The 17227-nt window shown below is 53.1% G+C and overlaps 1 protein-coding gene across 1 annotated transcript; it reads left to right on the plus strand.

Annotated features, from left to right (window-relative positions):
* Positions 1-352: 352 nt before the first annotated feature.
* LOC309679328 (cholesterol 7-desaturase nvd-like) lies at positions 353-15168 on the plus strand (the record flags this gene model as incomplete). The annotated part of the gene is made up of 7 exons (XM_082492611.1): positions 353-656; positions 5686-5874; positions 8587-8765; positions 10260-10385; positions 10663-10782; positions 12531-12707; positions 15007-15168. 7 exons carry the CDS (start codon positions 353-355, stop codon positions 15166-15168), a joined length of 1257 nt encoding a protein of 418 aa, XP_082348737.1.
* Positions 15169-17227: the final 2059 nt, after the last annotated feature.

Consider the following 17227-nt stretch of genomic DNA (forward strand, 5'->3'; position numbering starts at 1 on the left):
TTGCATCTCGGAGAAGACCCCGGCTCCCTCTGCTCCGCAACCCCCCAGCTGGCACAGGCTGCAGTTGTACCCCCCCGCACACACACAATTTGCCCCCCTCTCCCCAGGCAGAACCTCTCCTCGCCCCCCCGCCCCTCCCCGCAGACCCCCGGCAGCGCCTGCTGTGTGGGGTCGCAGCCCCTCCGGGGGCCGAGCAGAGCCCCCTCTCCCGCCGCCGCAGCCCGGGAGGCCGCCGGGGATGCCCGGGGGATCCCCGGGGTGGGGAGTCCCGTCCCCCCCCCGCCCACGGAGCGCCTCCCCGGGCGGGGCCGACCGCGCTATAAGGGGCGGCGGCGGCGGGACCGGCCGCGCTATGGGGAGCGGGTGGTTCGGCGCGGCGCTGCTGGCGGCGGGGCCGGGGCGCGGGGCGCTGCTCTTCCTCCTCATCCTCATCCTCGTCCTCCTCCTGCTGCTGCTGGGCTGCTCCCGGCCGCTGGCGCTGCGGCGCGGCCCCGGGCAGGTGGGCTACCTGCCGGCCCCCGGGCTGAGCCACAGGCGGGCTGCTCGCCGCGCCCGCCGGCCCGGCGCCCCGCCGCCGCCGTACCCCAACGGCTGGTACCGCCTGCTCGACTCCGCGCAGCTGCCCCGCGGCGCCGTCCGCAGCCTCGCCGTGCTCGGTGAGTGCCCCCCGCCGCGTCCCCCGTGGGCCGCCCCGACCCCCGCCCGGGCAACGGGGGCGATGAGGTTCGGGGTCCTGGCCAGTCTGCAGGGCATCCCTGCCCGAGCACCGCTGCCGGGGTACCGGGGCATCCCTATTAGGGTATCCCTGCCCAGGCACCACCGTCGGGGATCGGAACGTCCCTGCCCGGGCATCCCCGCCGGGGTACCGGGGCATCCCTGCCTGGGTACCTCTGTGGCATCCCGGCCAGCCCCCGTGCTGGGGCACCGGCACATCCCAGCGGCATTCCTGCTGGGTCGCCAGGACACCCCTGCCTTGACATCCTCACTGGGACATCAGGGAATCCTGGGCAGCATCCTTGCCAGAGAAACAAGGCATTCCTGCCGGGGCACAGGGACATCCCTGCCCAGGCATCCCCACCGAGGCACTGAGACATCCTCACACAGACATTGTCACCAGGCCACTGGAGCACCCCAACACACCACCGGGTGTCCTGCTGGGGAACTGGGGTAGCCAAACCAGCACCCATGCTGCCGCACTGCAGTGTCCCTTCCCCGGCTCCTTGCCAGCGTGCAGGACATCCCTGCCAGGGCGTCCCTGCCTGGGGGCTCTGCTGCAGCACTGGGACAACTCTGCCCAGGCATCCCTTTCAGGGCACCCCAGCCAGCACCCACATGGGGCACCAAGGGTGTCACAGCCTGGGCTTTTCATGGGCATTGAGTACCCCTGCTGGGTCACTGGGGACTTCTTGGCACCGGCTCCTTGAGAGTGTGCAGGGCACCCCTGTCTGGGCTCCTTGCTGGGATACCAGAGCACCTCACTGCTTGGGGTCTCCTCCCAGGCACTGCCGCCTGCAGCTCCCCATGTCCTGGGGAGATCAGGATGGGGCCTCACAGCCACATCCAGAGGGGTGCTGTGCTTGTCCAGGGTCCTTTCCCCTTGAAGATGGCTTTGGACTTGTGCTGGTGCACTCCTCATCATAAGGAATGTTTCTCCGCTGAAATCCTTCAGATTCACTGGTGAAAGTGTGGGGTTTTTTTCTGTTTTCAAGAGCCATCCTCTCCTGTGAAGTTGTTTGGGTTTGGTTATTTTTGTATATTGGGACCTATTCAATTCAATATACGCGGCTTAGAGAGCCCCATAACTGTTATGACTCCCTTGGTTGTTTGCCTGAAGCCTGGTTCCTGGCACCCAGTCCCCTGGGTCTGGCTGAAATGCGCTTGTAAAATCATTTCTAGTGGCAGAGTGACAGTAGTGTACTGGTGCCAGGAAGATTATCAGTAAATAAGACAGTTAAACAACCTGTAGCCTCCAGGTTTGTGGGTGTCTAATTTATTTTGGAGTCTCCAAACACAGCCTGGAAATGCAGCCCTGCCCCAGAGGCAGTGAGCCAGAGGAGATGAAAGAATAAAAATCACTTGACTCAGTCCCTGCAAGACTCGTCCTTTGGGATGGGAACACCTTCCAGAATATGGCAGCGAGCACACAGGGAAGCCTCATTCTCTGCTGAGGCTGTGGCAGTGGGGTGAGAGCTGCTCTGACCTGTGGGGCTCCGCGCAGCACTGGGCGCTCGCTGCGGGGGAGCTGCTCAGACCCCGGCGAGGCTCCTGTGCAGGAAAGCCCCAGAGCGCATCCTCTGAGCCAAGTGCCCCGAACTGCACGGTGGCCTGGGGCTCTTTGTGTCCCCTGTGCTGTTCTTGCTACAATTGCCGTTTGATTTCCGTAAAAGAAACGGGCTAATTTAATAGGAAAACATCAGTATGTGGCTGTTAATACTCTAATATTGACCCGCAGAAAGTTTCTCAGTATATCTTAGGCCGGGATACCGTCCTGCCAAGTGGAGAGACGTCAGATTTGATGCACAAGCCAGAGCAAAGGTCAGCTTCTCCTCCGGCTCTGCTGGCTCCAGAGCGCACGGGCTGGAGGTAAAAGCAGCACCTGCTCGGGAGTCCCCGGAGAGGATTCCGGACAGCCCAGCAAGGGTCTGGCCATGGGTCAGATCTTCAAGGCTGAAGAGCTCCAGACTGTCTGTATGAAGGAAAGCTCTAGAGGTGGGACCTCATTGGAGTAAAACTGTCCTAAAACTTTGGTGGGCAAAGCACCAGGCTGCAGGGCTGCTCCTTGGGGCACGTGGCTGGGAACCCCCGGGGCTCCAAGTGCTCTGGTCTGACCCATCCAACCCTGCTCCTCTGTGTTTCCACACTGCCGCTGCTCCCGGTGAACCTGCAATATCTCCAAAGGCAGGAAGGAATAATTTCCCTGCCTTCCCTGCTTTGCCCTGAACCTCAGGTCAGGTAGAGAGGCAGGTTAGAGAGAGAGGAAAATGCTGATGTTTCAGAAGGAATCCCGGTTACCCGGGGCAGGGGGAACGACCTGCACCTCGAGGGCCTCCACTCCCCTGTGCCTGCTGCCAGCAGATGTGTGAGACCCTTCCAGAAAGACTGGAGGGACAACAGAGCCAGGTGTCCTGGGTAAAGTTTGCAAGGTTTCCTTTTCTTTGCCCACACCACAAAACTTCAATCAAGAGAAGTGGTTTTGGGTGGGATAGCTCACACTGTGTCACTTGTCATCGGTGTGGCTGTCCGGGAAAGTACGTACAGAACCCAGCTCCCAAAGTTTAGTTTGGTCTTATCTCACTTGTTGAGCTGTAAGTTACAGCAACTGTTGTAACGATCAGATTTCACAAGCTGATGAAATCTGAATACACATATGCATAAACTGAAGCACAGTATGGAAGAGAGCACCTTGGAGCACCTTGGCCTTTAAGTCAGTGGCCACATCTGTATGAACAACCCCCGAGTGCTTCTGAGCTCCCAGACCAGCTGCCTCCCCTTCCAACCAGGACATGACTCGAGGGGACACCGGAGCGGGTCACGCTTTGCTTGCAGGCCAGGTCACCGATGGGCAGCCCCTCTCCTCTGAGACGCTGGCAGGGACATGGGCGCTGGTGGGTCTGCAGTGCCACAGCACCCCCGGAGCGGCTCTGTGCTGGGCCCCGAAAGCACCTGGCACCTATTCAGTCAAGAGCATCTATTGAGCTCATAGTGTGGCATGCCATCCAGCTGTGGTTGCCTTGCACAGCTGGGTGGAGCTGTGCCATGAGCAGGTCTATGGATACAGCCCAGGTACTGTCTGTCCATTGTGATAGTTCCGTGCTCAGCTGACGCAGCGCTACCCTGGGGGTGCGGGGGAAGAGGACGACCCCAGAGCTGAGCCGGGACAGATCCCAGCAGGGCAAACCTCACGTTGCTCCGGGGAGCACAGGGAATCAGGCCCGGTGATGGAGAAAAGCAGGTCTGAGTGCTGGGGCAACACGGCCCCAGCCACGCCAGCACCGGCCCTCCACTCCCCGCATGGAGCAGACCGGGCTCAGGCGCCTCCCTTTGCTTTGCCGGAAAAAAAACTTTTTCCGAGGAGGTGTCCGCGCTCTGGCTCGCAGCACCCGGCCGTCCCTGCCCGAGGAAGGGCTCCACTGCTGAGCTGCAGCGCAGATGGCTCTTGGAGTTCAAGAGCAAAGAGATGAAGGGCTTCTCCTTCCACCACCATTACCACAGATTCCTGAAACCTATGAGCCTGTGCTCTCTGCTCTAAACCTCTCAAGCAAAGGGACAGGAACAGAGTTATGTTTAAGTGCAGCTATTGCTCTGCTCTGTGTGGATCCCTCCCTTAGCAGGGGAAGCATCCATCCTAAGTCTTTAAATATTTCTGCGAAGGCAACTTTTATCCTGCAGGTGAACCAGGCTCCGAGAGCTCAAAAACCGGGGCTGAGGGTCAAAGCCGTGAGGGTTTAGAGAGGACCGGGAGAAGTCACGCTCCCCCTGCCTGGGGCAAGGCAATGCCCTTCAACACGGAGGTTTCTGTGCTCCAGCCGCCCCTCGGGACACGGGGCCACTGCTCGGCTCTGCGGGGTGCCAACACGCTGCCTGTGAAACGTGGGCTGCGACGGGCCGTGGCACAACCGCTCGCTGCTCTGGGACATCTTTTAAACCCCGGCAGCGAGGTGACGGCCACCACAGCCTGGGCATTTGCTGCAGCAGCTGCCATCCTCATTTTGCGTGGCCCTTTTTGCGGTCAGCAGATGCCTCCTGCCTGCAGCTTGCCTGCAGGTCTCCCCGGCTCTGGCAGCTGCCTGGTGCCATCTCGTGGTTAAATAACTTCTCCAGAGAAAGCCTATTTCTGTCCTGCCACTGCTCTTCCACTAGAAAGGAAAGAAAACCTCCATATTAATTTTTAGCAGGATGATTCCGCATGTCTTTGCACAGGCAGATGTCCCCACCGTTGGGTAAAAGCCCGTTCAGAAGGTTCAGAGGTGGGAGATGCCCCATCCCTGGAAACATTTGAGGCCGGGTTGGACGGGGGTCTCAACCTGGTCTAGTTGAAGATGTCCTTGGCCATGGCAGGGGGTTGGACTAGATGGCCTTCAAAGGTCCCTTCGCACCCAAACCAGTCTGTGATTCTATAAGGGGCTGAGCAATGTGTGTCTTAGTGACATCCTTCCACCCCCCTCAGCCCCCCTCCCCAGAATCATAGAATCGCCTAGATTGGAAGGGACCTTTAAGACAATCCAGTCCAACCATCAACTGGCAAAAACACCACTAAACCATGTCCCTCAGCACCACATCTGCCCCTCTGTTAAATACCTCCAGGGATGGTGACTCCACCGCTTCTCTGGGCAGCCTGTGCCAGTGCTTGATAATCCTTCTGGTGCAGAACTTTTTCCTAATATCCATCCTAAACCTCCCCTTGGTGCAACTTGAGGCTGTTTCCTCTTGTCCTATCGCCTGTTCCCTGGGAGAAGAGGCCGACCTCCCCTCGCTACACCCTCCTTTCAGGGAGCTGTAGAGGGTGGTAAGGTCTCCCCTCAGCCTCCTTTTTCCCAGGCTGAACACCCCCAGGTCCCTCAACCGCTCCTCATGAGACTTGTCCTCCAGACCCCTCACCAGCTTTGCTGCCCTTCTCTGGACACGCTCCAGCACCTCGATGTGGGGATGTTGTTTTTACCACCTCATAACGTCACGTTTCTGCAGGAGAACAGTTCGCTGTGTTTCGCACCCGGGATGGCCAAGCCTACGTGGTCGACGCTTATTGTCCTCACCTCGGGGCGAACCTCGCCGCCGGCGGGCGCGTTGTGGGCAATTGCATCGAATGCCCGTTTCACGGCTGGCAGTTTCGAGGAGAAGACGGAAAATGCACCCGCATCCCGTATGCTGAAAAAGGTGAAGTTCCCCCAGATCCACAGCAAGCATCTGCAGCAATGGCAGCGTCCTCTGTATCCTCGTTAAAATCTACTTGATTAAGGAAAAATGGTCCATCAAGGAAAAATAACTCACCCTCCATTCTGCTCCCCTATTTTATGCAGTGCTCTACTTCTCTTCCTGGGCTGTCCACATCAGGGTATAACTTTCCAGTCCCCTTTCCTATGTTAGATAATAACTGGAGCTTTAGTCTCGTTAACTAACCACCCTTCTTGATTTTGATAATCCTGCACTCAGCAAGCAGGGTATAAAACAAGATTTTTCACTCTGAGTCATGCATTGCACCAGCAGGGATGGATCCTGAGGAGCTATCGGGTTTCAGACATTATTCTGTACTCTGTAGTGACAGCTTATACCACGTCAGTGCTTAAATCTGTCGCAGTAGCATGACAGAATAGTCTCTCAATGGCAATTTTTTCTCCTTTTAAGGCTTGAAGGGAACTTTTGGTTGGAATCCAGGAAAGCTCTTCGCATACACCTACCTTTGAGATGTGGTTTGCGTTGACTGTGTAGGAAGAACATCTTACTTAAAGTTCACATGTAACAATTACTTGATCTTGCTGCACTAATTAGTTTAAATCACCAGTTCTAGATGTGGCTCAAACCAACAAAGAGACTTACTTTGAACTTTGCTTAAAGTAGGGGGAAGTAGCTCGGAGGAGAAGGATCTGGGGGTTGTGGTAGACTAAATTATCCGTGGCCCAGCAATGTGCCCTTGTCGCCAAAAAGGCGAATGGCATCCTGGGCTTCATAGGGAAGTTTTGGGCTCCCCAGTTCAAGAGGGACAGGGAACTGCTGGAGCGAGTCCAGCGAAGGGCAACTAAGATGATGAAGGGCTTGGAGCATCTCCCGTATGAGGAAAGGCTGAGAGCGCTGGGACTCTTTAGCCTGGAGAAGAGAAGGCTGAGGGGAGACCTTATTATGGCGTACAAGTATCTAAAGGGTGGGCTGTAGGAGGATGGAGCCAGGCTCTTTCCAGTGGTTCCCAGTGACAGGACGAGGGGCAACGGGCACAAGTTAGAACAGAGGAAGTTCCGTTCAAATACACGGAAACACTTCTTTACGGTTCGGGTGACAGAGCACCGGCACAGGCTGTCCGGGGAGGTTGTGGAGTCCCCTTCCCTGGAGATTTTCAAGACCCGCCTGGATGCAGTCCTGAGTAATGTGCTCCAGGCAATCCTGCTTCGGCAGGGGAGTTGGACTGGATGATCTCTAGAGGTCCCTTCCAACTCTGAAAATTCTGTGATTCTGTGATAAACTTGTGCTTCTTAGTCATTTTCCTGAGAAGTTCAACTTTCTCCGGTTGGGATTGATTTGGACAGCAGTGAAAACATTGATTAGCAGCAAAAGTCAGTCTTTCTACTAAACAGACTATTCTTCCTAAAGTGAAAGAAATATTCCATCTATATGGGATAAGAGAAGTAATTTATAGATATCACTAAACAACAATTCCTTTTTTGTGTGTGTGTTATTTTCAGAAAAAAAAAAGACTAATACTCTATTTTTTTCCCATACATACTCACTCAGGAGCTGCGTTTGATTGAAAAATTGTTACCGAATAATACGCAAAGATGTGTTTCATCACAAAATGAGAATGAATATTCTGGATAGGTGGAAACGCTTGCCAAAATGCATCGTTTAATCTGAAACCGCTGTATTCAGAGTTGCGGTTATCTGTTATTAAGATGGCAAAACTGCAGACAGCTGCCCTGCTCCCAGGACAGCCCAAATCGGTCGGGTTGATTTAAACAGATTTAAAAGCCATCTGTGCTCATGCAGGTCACTTTGATGGAGAGGGATTTTGGAGAGCTCGGATGGGCAGCTCTTGCGGCACTGGGCTTGCAGGAGAGCCGCAGAGCCCGACCCGGTGCCAGATGTCTGTGTGGGGGGAGAGGAAACCCTCTTTAAAATTTAACGAGATGCACACCACCCAAAGCACCAGATTTTTCCGACCAGAAATCACAGCGAAGGTCTCCTCCTGCCCCCTCTGATAGTCATTGACTGAAAGAGAAATGTAATTCCTCCTGCTATTTCAGCTCCCACATGACTGTACAAGGCCGAATCAAAAGGCAGCGCTATCCTCCGTGCTTGTTTGCGAATTAGAAAAAATAGTAATGAAGGCAAGAACCTTTCGATCCAGTAGAAGCTACATTTTCTGACAATCGGGTAAATATAAATGCCAAAATTAATTTCACTGGAAAGACTGCAGATATATTCTTGAAGCAACACATGGTACTGCAGTATTGTAACAGAGAATGACTTGAACTCAAGAGGTAGAGATGGCTTTTACTCTCTGCACATCTATAACTAAAAGCATCTCCTTTTAGCTCACTGAAACTGGAGGAGGGTCCATTGATGCAGCAGACAATTATTTGAGCAGTTTTGAGTAGTGAAGGAGGCTGCAGGGCAGCCAGCCGTGCTTCGCCCTTAAAATACTTACGCAAAACCCCCAACTGAAACAGAACCGATTTAAGCAAACCCTCTTCTGTGAACTTCAGAAGCTGTTGTCCTTCAGCAGCCTGCAAGGTGGCAAGTGTCACCAGAGGGGCTGTGCCACACGAGTGTGGCCCGTAAAGACGAGTTCCGAGCGGTGGTTGAGGACGAGGGGACCCTTCGCGCCAGTGTCAGCCCTGGAGGTGCCGCTTTTAACTGATTCCCTTCTGTCCTCCGCAGTGCCAGATTTTGCGAGGGTCCGGACCTGGCCGTCCTGCGAGGTGAACGGGATGCTGCTGGTCTGGTACCACTGCGAAGGGGTGGGTCCGACGTGGGCAGTGCCCGAGCAGCGGGAGATCGCCACCAAAGAGTGGGTGTTCCGTGGGCGGACAGAGCACTTGGTCGACGCGCACATCCAGGTAGGGACCCCGGTCCCTCCGTGGGGCACGTCCACCCCTGTGTCCTCTCCTATAGTCCACTTCAGGGACATCTCCTCACAGTTAACCCATCCAGCGACATCTCCCTCCCAATTAACTGGGCTCTGCCCGTGCCCGGTGCCACCGCTGCTGCCGGCAGAGCTCAGACCCAGAAATACACCCCAGCACCGCATACCGAGAGTACGGCATATGTTCCCCAAATGCGGATCGTGGGCTTCTTGAGTAGAGAGCAGATGTTCTGGGTACTTAAAGGGAATATGCTAATTTGCTTTGACTTATAATTGATGTAGTTTAAAAAAAGATTCTCTAAGAATTGCGGCACTTAGTGTCAGGAGGCTTTTCAACTCATCCATCACCAAAATGGAAACGCACAGTTATTTTGCTGTTAATCTTCATAATCACCACCACACACTGACAAATGTGCCACGGAGAAGAAAATAGCTGTTGCCTCCATCGCCTCTCAGTGGAAACGGGGCTGGAAAAGGGGCACCGTTCTGTGGCACTAAGCAGAAGTGACAGTGGCCGTTGGTCCACAGAGGGAGCCACAGAGGGTGCCGGGGCAGCTGCGGGTGGAGGCTCCTCCGGGAGAGCGATGGGAGGCAGCGGCAGTTCTGAAAATGGGCATTCCCTTGGGATTTTGGACCTTGGGAGATCTTTAGATACTTGCCACCGAGAAGAACACTTCTATTCGTAAAAATCAGTGACAAAAATGACGCTTAATCTAAAGCGCACTTCTCTCCAGCCCGCTGGCTAAAGCACGACTAAGGTGAGCGGGTGAGAAATAAATGAAGAATTATTAGAAGAAATAATGAAGGCGCACAAGACACAGGAGGCACGGCTCTGGGAGTGGGCAGAAGAGCTGCGACGAGCAGGCAGAATTTGGGAGATTGATGGGATAGTAATACTTATTTCATGTCTGCTTTTCAGTGCGAGGCGCCGTACGCAGGTCTGTACTGGGGCCGGCCCGTGCTACGTGCCAAGCTGGTGGAAATCTGGTGTATTTGAGTAATAAAGCAGTTAAAACTTCTGAAAAGGTGACACGTTGTGGGCAGGCTGGCGGGGTTTATAAGCTTAGAAGTGTGCGAAAACTAGTCTAGGAGCACAAACACAATTCCTTACAATTATTACAGGGCCAAAGGAAGGACTTACTCGGAGTCCCAGCTTATGCAGCTGCAGAAGTGAACATGCACAGACTTCTCTGAGCTTAAAATGAACTCTGAATTTTCTGAGCTTCATGTTGAAATTAGTCCTAAACACGAGTTAAAAACTAGTCCCAAGTCAGTCTGTGCTGAGGCCCCTTCCTCCTCCGCTCACTCGGTTGCCTCTTGCTGTGTCACCTACCTGGGGGCATCTCTGCCGTGCCCGGGGCGACGTGCCCGGGGCTGTATGGCAGTGCTGTTGCAACGCTGCTCTTAAACACGGGCAGCTCGCACCCAAGTCAGCTCTCACCAATAGCAAATTGTTCCCCAATGGCAGGAAATCCCCGAAAACGCGGCCGACACGGCTCACCTGGATTTCCTCCATGGACCAGCTATTCTGGGTGGATCCGACCTGAGATACACGAGGTCCAAGCTGTGGGATTTTATGAAGCACATCTGGAAGGTAAGAGCCTTGCTCCCCCTCTCAGCCATGAGGACGTCAAAGTCTTTCAAACCAAATCCCCTTTCTGCCTCAAAGCCTCAGTCCCGTCTCACCCCTCTGCCGCATCCCCCGTCCTCAGGTCCACTCTCTGAGGGTTTCTGCTGCACTCCCTCATCTGTGCTCATTTCTAGATGGTCTTCACAGACAGCTCTTGTCACCATCTCGCTGCTGCCTCCCCTCAGCCTGTACTCCGTCTCCTCCTCTCTCGGACTCAGCTGATCCTTCTCCACCCCTCCAGGCAGAGTGGCAGCCGGAGCCGGAGCCCAACGAACACTGCTCACAGCTGCTGCTTCAACACACCGCAACCGTCTTCGGGAAACACGTCTCCTTGATGGATTTGAAGGTTTCAGCCAGGCAGGTATGTCCTACTCTGGTGACCACCAACACCCTGAGCTGAAGGGCTTTGTCACCCCAAAGGCTGAGTCCTTGCCCATCCTGCCCAGCGTAGCCTTTCCTACCAAGCGCATCAGGCACATGGGCCAAAAAATACACACTGGCAGTGGGGCTGCTCCACAGCTGGGCAGCACGGAGAAAAGAGAGGGTTCGTAAGGACTGCTGTGCCCACAAAACAAGTGGAAAAAATAAAAAACTGGTACCTGAGCAGACCGTGGTGATAATCCTGAGGGACCTTCACACCATGTTGTCACAGCTCTTTACAATACAAAAGTGTGGACCTTTTAGAAGCATAGAATCATAGGACAGTCAAGGTTGGAAGGGACCTTTAAGATCATTGAGTCCAACTCTGCCAAACCCACCACTAAACCATGTCCATCAGCACCACATCTACCTGTCTTTTAAATCCCTCCAAGGATGGCAACTCCACCACTTCCCTGGGCAGCCTGTGCCAGCGCTCGACAACCCTTTTGGTGAAGAAATTTTTCCTAATATCCAATCTAATTTTCAATCCATGTTGAATATACCTGGAAAGGCAAACAATCGGAAACGGCCTGTCTTGTAGCCCAAGATCTGAATGAAGGGAATTAAAAGAAAATAGAAATAATGCCACTAAACATGAATCAGTGGGAACTAGATCTTCTCACCTTTCCTTTTGGTTGTGGTGGTTTGTTGTTCGGTTTTTGGTTGTTTTGGTTTTGGTTGTTTTTTTTTTTTATGAAATGCCGAGCTTGCCTGATAAACCTAGTAACTTTGTTCAGGTACATTTTTGAAGGCATTTCACCTATTCCCATATTACAAATTTGGAACAACAGCAAAACAAGTCATGACACAAAACTTTGAGAAGGGATAGATTTTGGAGTAATTAGGGAATTATCACAAAGTCAATGCTGATTGTATCTCTGTTCAGTTCTTAGATCTGTGCTATTTAGCACTAATACCCATGAACAAGAGAGAAAAGACATTAAAATAAGCTTACAAAGAGTGTGTACCCAACCAAACATTAAAGGAGTAGTACATAAAGTAGCTGAAAAAACCAGCAATATCCACACTGCTCCAAAGAGCCAAGTGTATGACCACACATCCGCGTGTCCGGATGCACATCAAAGAGCACAGAACAGGTACTTCATGTCACGAAAGATTAAAAGCTGAACCTGATTTCAGCTAAAACCTACTGTGACTGCTGTAGCTGCAAAGGAGACAGCCAGAGCAGGAGCAGGGATGTTGTATTACCTCCGTGTTATATTGCAGTCGCTGTTACTGAGATGGGGGCTCAGGACTGGCATCGACAATCCAATAGGGCTGTTGATGACCTGAAGGTGATTCAGTGATGAATAACAAGACCAAGTGAAAATTGGGAAGCATTTCCCAGAAGATTCGATTTTAGACTTTTTGAGACTGGTAGAGCTCTGTGAACCCTCATGAATTCCTCTGGGCTCACAACAAACCCACCCAGCCCTGACACATCTGTGAATGTCCCAGGCCAACATGGGCCGCAGGGCTCTGCTGGGTTTCCCCTGGCCTGGGGAGCGCGAACGGTAGGTTCTGAGGCACAGCCTGAATTTGTGCCTATTATCTGATGAAAAGATAAAGGGGGACTTGAGCACATAGCCTAGGAGACATTTGGAGCAGGTCTCAAGCTGTGGGAGCTGCTGTACCTGAGGGCTGGACCATCTGAGGCCATTCCCTGGAGGATGTTCTGTTGCTCTGCAGGTGGGGCCAGGGCTGGTTTTCCTGATCTTTGAACACGCTTTCCTGGGCTGTGGGGTCATCCTGCAGACGGTGACTCCCCTGGAGCCTCTCCTGCAGGATGTTGTCCACAAAATCTACTACCAGAAGAACATGCCGGCCGTAATCCCCAAGTTCATTCTGAGAGCAGAGTGCATACAGGTAAGGCCTCTGAAGAAGAGCAGCCAAGGGTGGCTGGGAGGTGTGAGAAGGAAGAGCAATTGCCCACATGGGCTCAGATATACGTGGGAGCAAAGCACTCGTGGGCAAGATCCTTTCAGTGCTTGGTGTGATCTTTCATTTTCAGTAGCCCGAAGAGCTAAACTGGAAGTTTAGTAAAGAGGGAGCCTGCAGTGGATCATCTGCTGAGGGTGGCAGAGAGGTGCTATCCCTCTCCTGTGGGTGGGGAACCGGGGTACAAGGATTAGCCAACCTCTCCCAAGCTGCAGGGAGTCTTTGAGGGAACTAATAACTGCATCCAGATTTTCAGCATCCCAGGCTGGTGCTTTAAGATCATCCTATCTCCTTTGGTGTGAACTGTGCCAAGAAATCCTCCTGATGTTAAATTATCATGAGTTTTGGCAACTCTTGCCCCTCCTGACAGAGGTTTTCCAGGTCCTTACCACAGGGATTCATGGAAGTGGTGAAAGGCCCCTCTGGAAGTCTCCAGTTCAATACCCCAGTTGGGGCAAGACTATTGCCAAATTCATGGAATCATAGAATTGTTGAGGTTGGAAAGGACCTTTAAGAGCATCAAGTCCAACCTAACCTGACAAAACCACTTCTAAACCCTGTCCCCAAGTACCACATCTACCTTTTTTTTAAACACCTCCAGGGATGGTGAATCCACCCCCTCCCTGGGCAGCCTATTCCAATGTTTGACAACCCTTTCAGTGAAAATTTTTTTCCTAATATCCAATCTAAACCTCGCCTGGCATAACTTGAACCCATTTCCTCTCGTCCTATCACTTGTCACCAGGGAGAAGAGGTCGGCCCCCACCTCTCTACAATCTCCTTTCAGGGAGCTGTAGAGAGCGATAAGGTCTCTCCTCAGCCTCCTCTTCTCCAGGCTGAACAACCCCGGTTCCCTCAGTCGTCCCTCATAACATTTGTCCTCCAGACCCCTCACCAGCTTTGTAGCCCTTCTCTGGACACGCTCCAAAACCTCAATGTCCTTCTTGTAGTGAGGGGCCCAAAACTGAACACAGTACTTGAGGTGGGGCCTCACCAGTGCCGAGTACAGGGGGATGATGACTTCCCTAGTCCGGCTCACCACACTATTCCTGATACAGGCCAGGATGCTCTTGGCCTTCTTGGCCACCTGGGCACCCTGCCGGCTCATATTCAGCCGGCTGTCCACCAACACCCCCAGGTCTTTTTCTGCCAGGCAGCTTTCCAGCCACTCCGCCCCAAGCCTGTAGTATCCATGGGGTTGTTGTGACCCAAGTGCAGGACCTTGCACTTGGCCATGTTGAACCTCATACCATTGGCCTCGGCCCGTTGGTCCAGCCTGTCCAGATCCCTCTGTAGAGCCATCCTACCTTCAAGCAGATCAACACACCTGCCTAGCTTAGTGTCATCTGTGAACATACTGAGGGTTTATTCAGATTGAGCATGGCCTTGAAGGCATCCTCCTTTGGAGGATGACCCCATCTCTCCAGCTCCTTGGGTGACCCATTCCATTATTGCTCTACCCATACTGTCAGTTTTTATTTTTAATGTCCATTTTGAACTTCTCAACCTGCAATCCGTAGCTGTCACTCCTTGTTATACCAGTTGGCACTACCAAGAAAAATCTGTGTCATGCCTGTAACTCCCTTTCAAGCTGTCAGAAGAGTTCACATCATTCCCTCCTGTCAGGGGTTAAAGCCTGGAAACTGTTTGGTCTGACCAGAGAGGGTTTCACTGGCACTACAGTAAAAACTGCCAAAAGATGATTTTCAGATGCCAAAAACCTATCCCAAATCAAACTTGGCTGCGCTAGCTCATATTGTAAAATGCTGGCTTAATATTTTGCATCTTACTAATGTGAATGAGCAGCACTCATTTCTGCAGAGACTTCTTCACAAAGGAAAACTCCATAATCTTACTGCATGTGTGTTCGAGCAGAGTTTAAGACGCGGATGTTTAATTTATAAAGCCCTGGTTGGCTGGAGCTACCCAACGCGTCAAAAATCTCAGGTGGAGCAGCTCCTACCTACACAATATCCATTTCTTTTCCAGGACCTCCTATGATAAGGGCAGTCTAAGCTGAAAGTGGCTTCTTGTTTGGGAGCTACGATGGGCTAAAGGTCTCCTAACTGCAGACAGAGCTGTAGCGTTACAGGTTACAAATAGCACCAGCAGTCCCACACCCACCATTTGGGGGAAATGCTAAAAAATAAACTTAGTTTGCAGGTGGCTCACACAAAACTGCTGGTTCAGCTTCCCCACCTGAATGAGACCTTCCTTTTCCTCCCAGTTTGAGCGCGATATAACCATCTGGAATAACAAACAGTACCTGCCCAAGCCGCTGCTGGTCAGGGAGGACTCCAGCATCCAGAAGCACCGGCGCTGGTTTGCCCAGTTCTACAGCGAGAAGAGCACGAGGCTCCCAGCGCAGAAGGAGGGCCTGGACTGGTGAGGACCTCACTGCCCACTGCAGAAGGTGGCCAGAGGCTCTCGGGTGGCTCCTGCCCACCCTGGCTGGTGGGCAGTGGTGCCACTGGAGAGAGCGTGGAGTCTGAGCCCTGGCAATCCTCTTTTACCTTTCATGTTCAGGGCGTCAAAGCTCAAAGGGTGCTTGCTCTTGTACCCGCGCTGCAACGTATGAACTGAGCATGAACTTAAGATCGCCAGAACGGCCTTTAAAGTGCCCTTGTTTCTCGCTGCTGCTATCATTTTGAGTAGTTATATGAAAAGCTTTTCATGCGGCCTTTTATTGCCTGAAGTGTCCTTTTACCAGCCAGGCCTGCTGTTGCTTCTGCACCGTCACCTTGGCTGGGGCAAGCTTCAGCTCTCCAGGGGAGCCTTGGCCGATGTCTGCGTGGCATCAGAAGTGTGACTGCAAAGCCCACACACATATGCCGTCTTCCTTCCCTCTGGCAGCAGACAGGGCAGTGTGGGTTTTAGCTGCCCACCACGTCCTTACCATAGCTCTGGGCTTCCTCGAGCCTACCGAGCTCTTGCATGAGTCAATTCCTTATGGAGGTATCGCACCTAGTTGGGGAGAAGATGATCCTGGTGATCAAGTCACTTTGACAACAACTCTGCAGGTCAAGGATGTCCATAAGGTCCTGCTTTGGTAGCCCCTGGATTCCAGCAATACCTTGGGTAAACCACTGGCTGTGAAAATGTGTCTCGCAGCAAGGCCATAGGTACCGCTTACTGTCACTGTGATCAGGAATGAAGCTAACACATGGAGACTATGGAGGCTGCAAGTCTGATGGAAACTGGTCAAAATTCTCCTGTGCTTTGTGCCCACATGCTCTCTATTAAAGGGCTAAATTCTGCCTTGCCGCACATGCTGGAGAAACCTGTAATGTCCATAGGCCTTGTGTAGTTCGCAGGACTCCGGCAGTTACTCTGTGCCAAGAGCCAGCACGAGCGAATGCTCAGATCCAGCTTTCCAAGGAGGCTGGTCGCTGCCGTTCTCATAGAATCATGGAATGGTTTTGGTTGGAAGGGACCTGAAAGATCATCTAGTTCCAACCCCTTGTGCATGTGCCTTGTGAATTCTGCGCTTTGCTGAGGCGTCTGGCTCCTCCTTCGCCATTAACTCAGAGCAGGACCGGGAGCAGGACCATGCCACCGCAGTCCTCTGCCAGTGCAGAGCCCATCGCCCACCCCGACAGCACCCCAGATACCTGTAAGCTGTGCCTTCGCCATTCACATCTGGCTGTCTCACTTGTCTGTATTTCACTAATAAATTCTTTTTTTTTTTTTGCAAACTGATCTCATGTTCACGGTTTGTTCTTCACTGTATTGTGGGGTGTTCTTGCGTGGGAGAAGTCATTCTGCAGCTGGCCCATGCTGTCCTGCTTCAGGAGCCACAGGGGATCCCCAGGAAGGAACTTAAGGAGATAGCAGGAGCTTGGAAAGAAGCATTGCCCGACTCAACAGCCTGAGCCTCCCAGCACTAGTATGTCTTAGTGGCCTTGGCCAGCCTCACCTGGGGTGTTCATCCCATGGCACAGGAGCCCCATTTCAGCTCAGCTCTGGACCTTCAGTCCTGGTCCTGAGCTGTGCTTTAGGAAGTCTCCAGCTCAGCCGCAGAAATGCCCGTGCCTGGCTGAGCTGAACTCTGACCACACAATGACTTCCCAGCTTGACCTCCACCCTGTCCCATCACCAGCGATTGCTGGGCTGTGTTGGACCCTGGCTGCCTTCACCAGAGCTGCAGATTGACCTCCCAACTTGACCTCAAACCTGCCTCATCACCATGAGCTTGCCCAATGATGTGGACTCTTGGTTGAGCCTGGCCAAGACCCCTGGCCCTGCCCTGCCTGTCTTGCTCGGGGGCAGTGGGATCCCCAGCGGCTCCAGCACCCCGTTCCTTCGGGAGCAGCCGCCCTTGTGGTGACGGTGATGGAGAAGCAGCAAGAGGCAGAAATTTCAACTACCAGGACAGAGATGCTACATTACATGGCATGGTTCACCCACACGTCCAAGGGGACACATGGCCACCAGGGGCACATGTAGAC

Source organism: Vanellus vanellus, assembly GCF_965231255.1.
Source record: "Vanellus vanellus genome assembly, chromosome: 18".
Lineage (NCBI taxonomy): Eukaryota > Metazoa > Chordata > Aves > Charadriiformes > Charadriidae > Vanellus > Vanellus vanellus.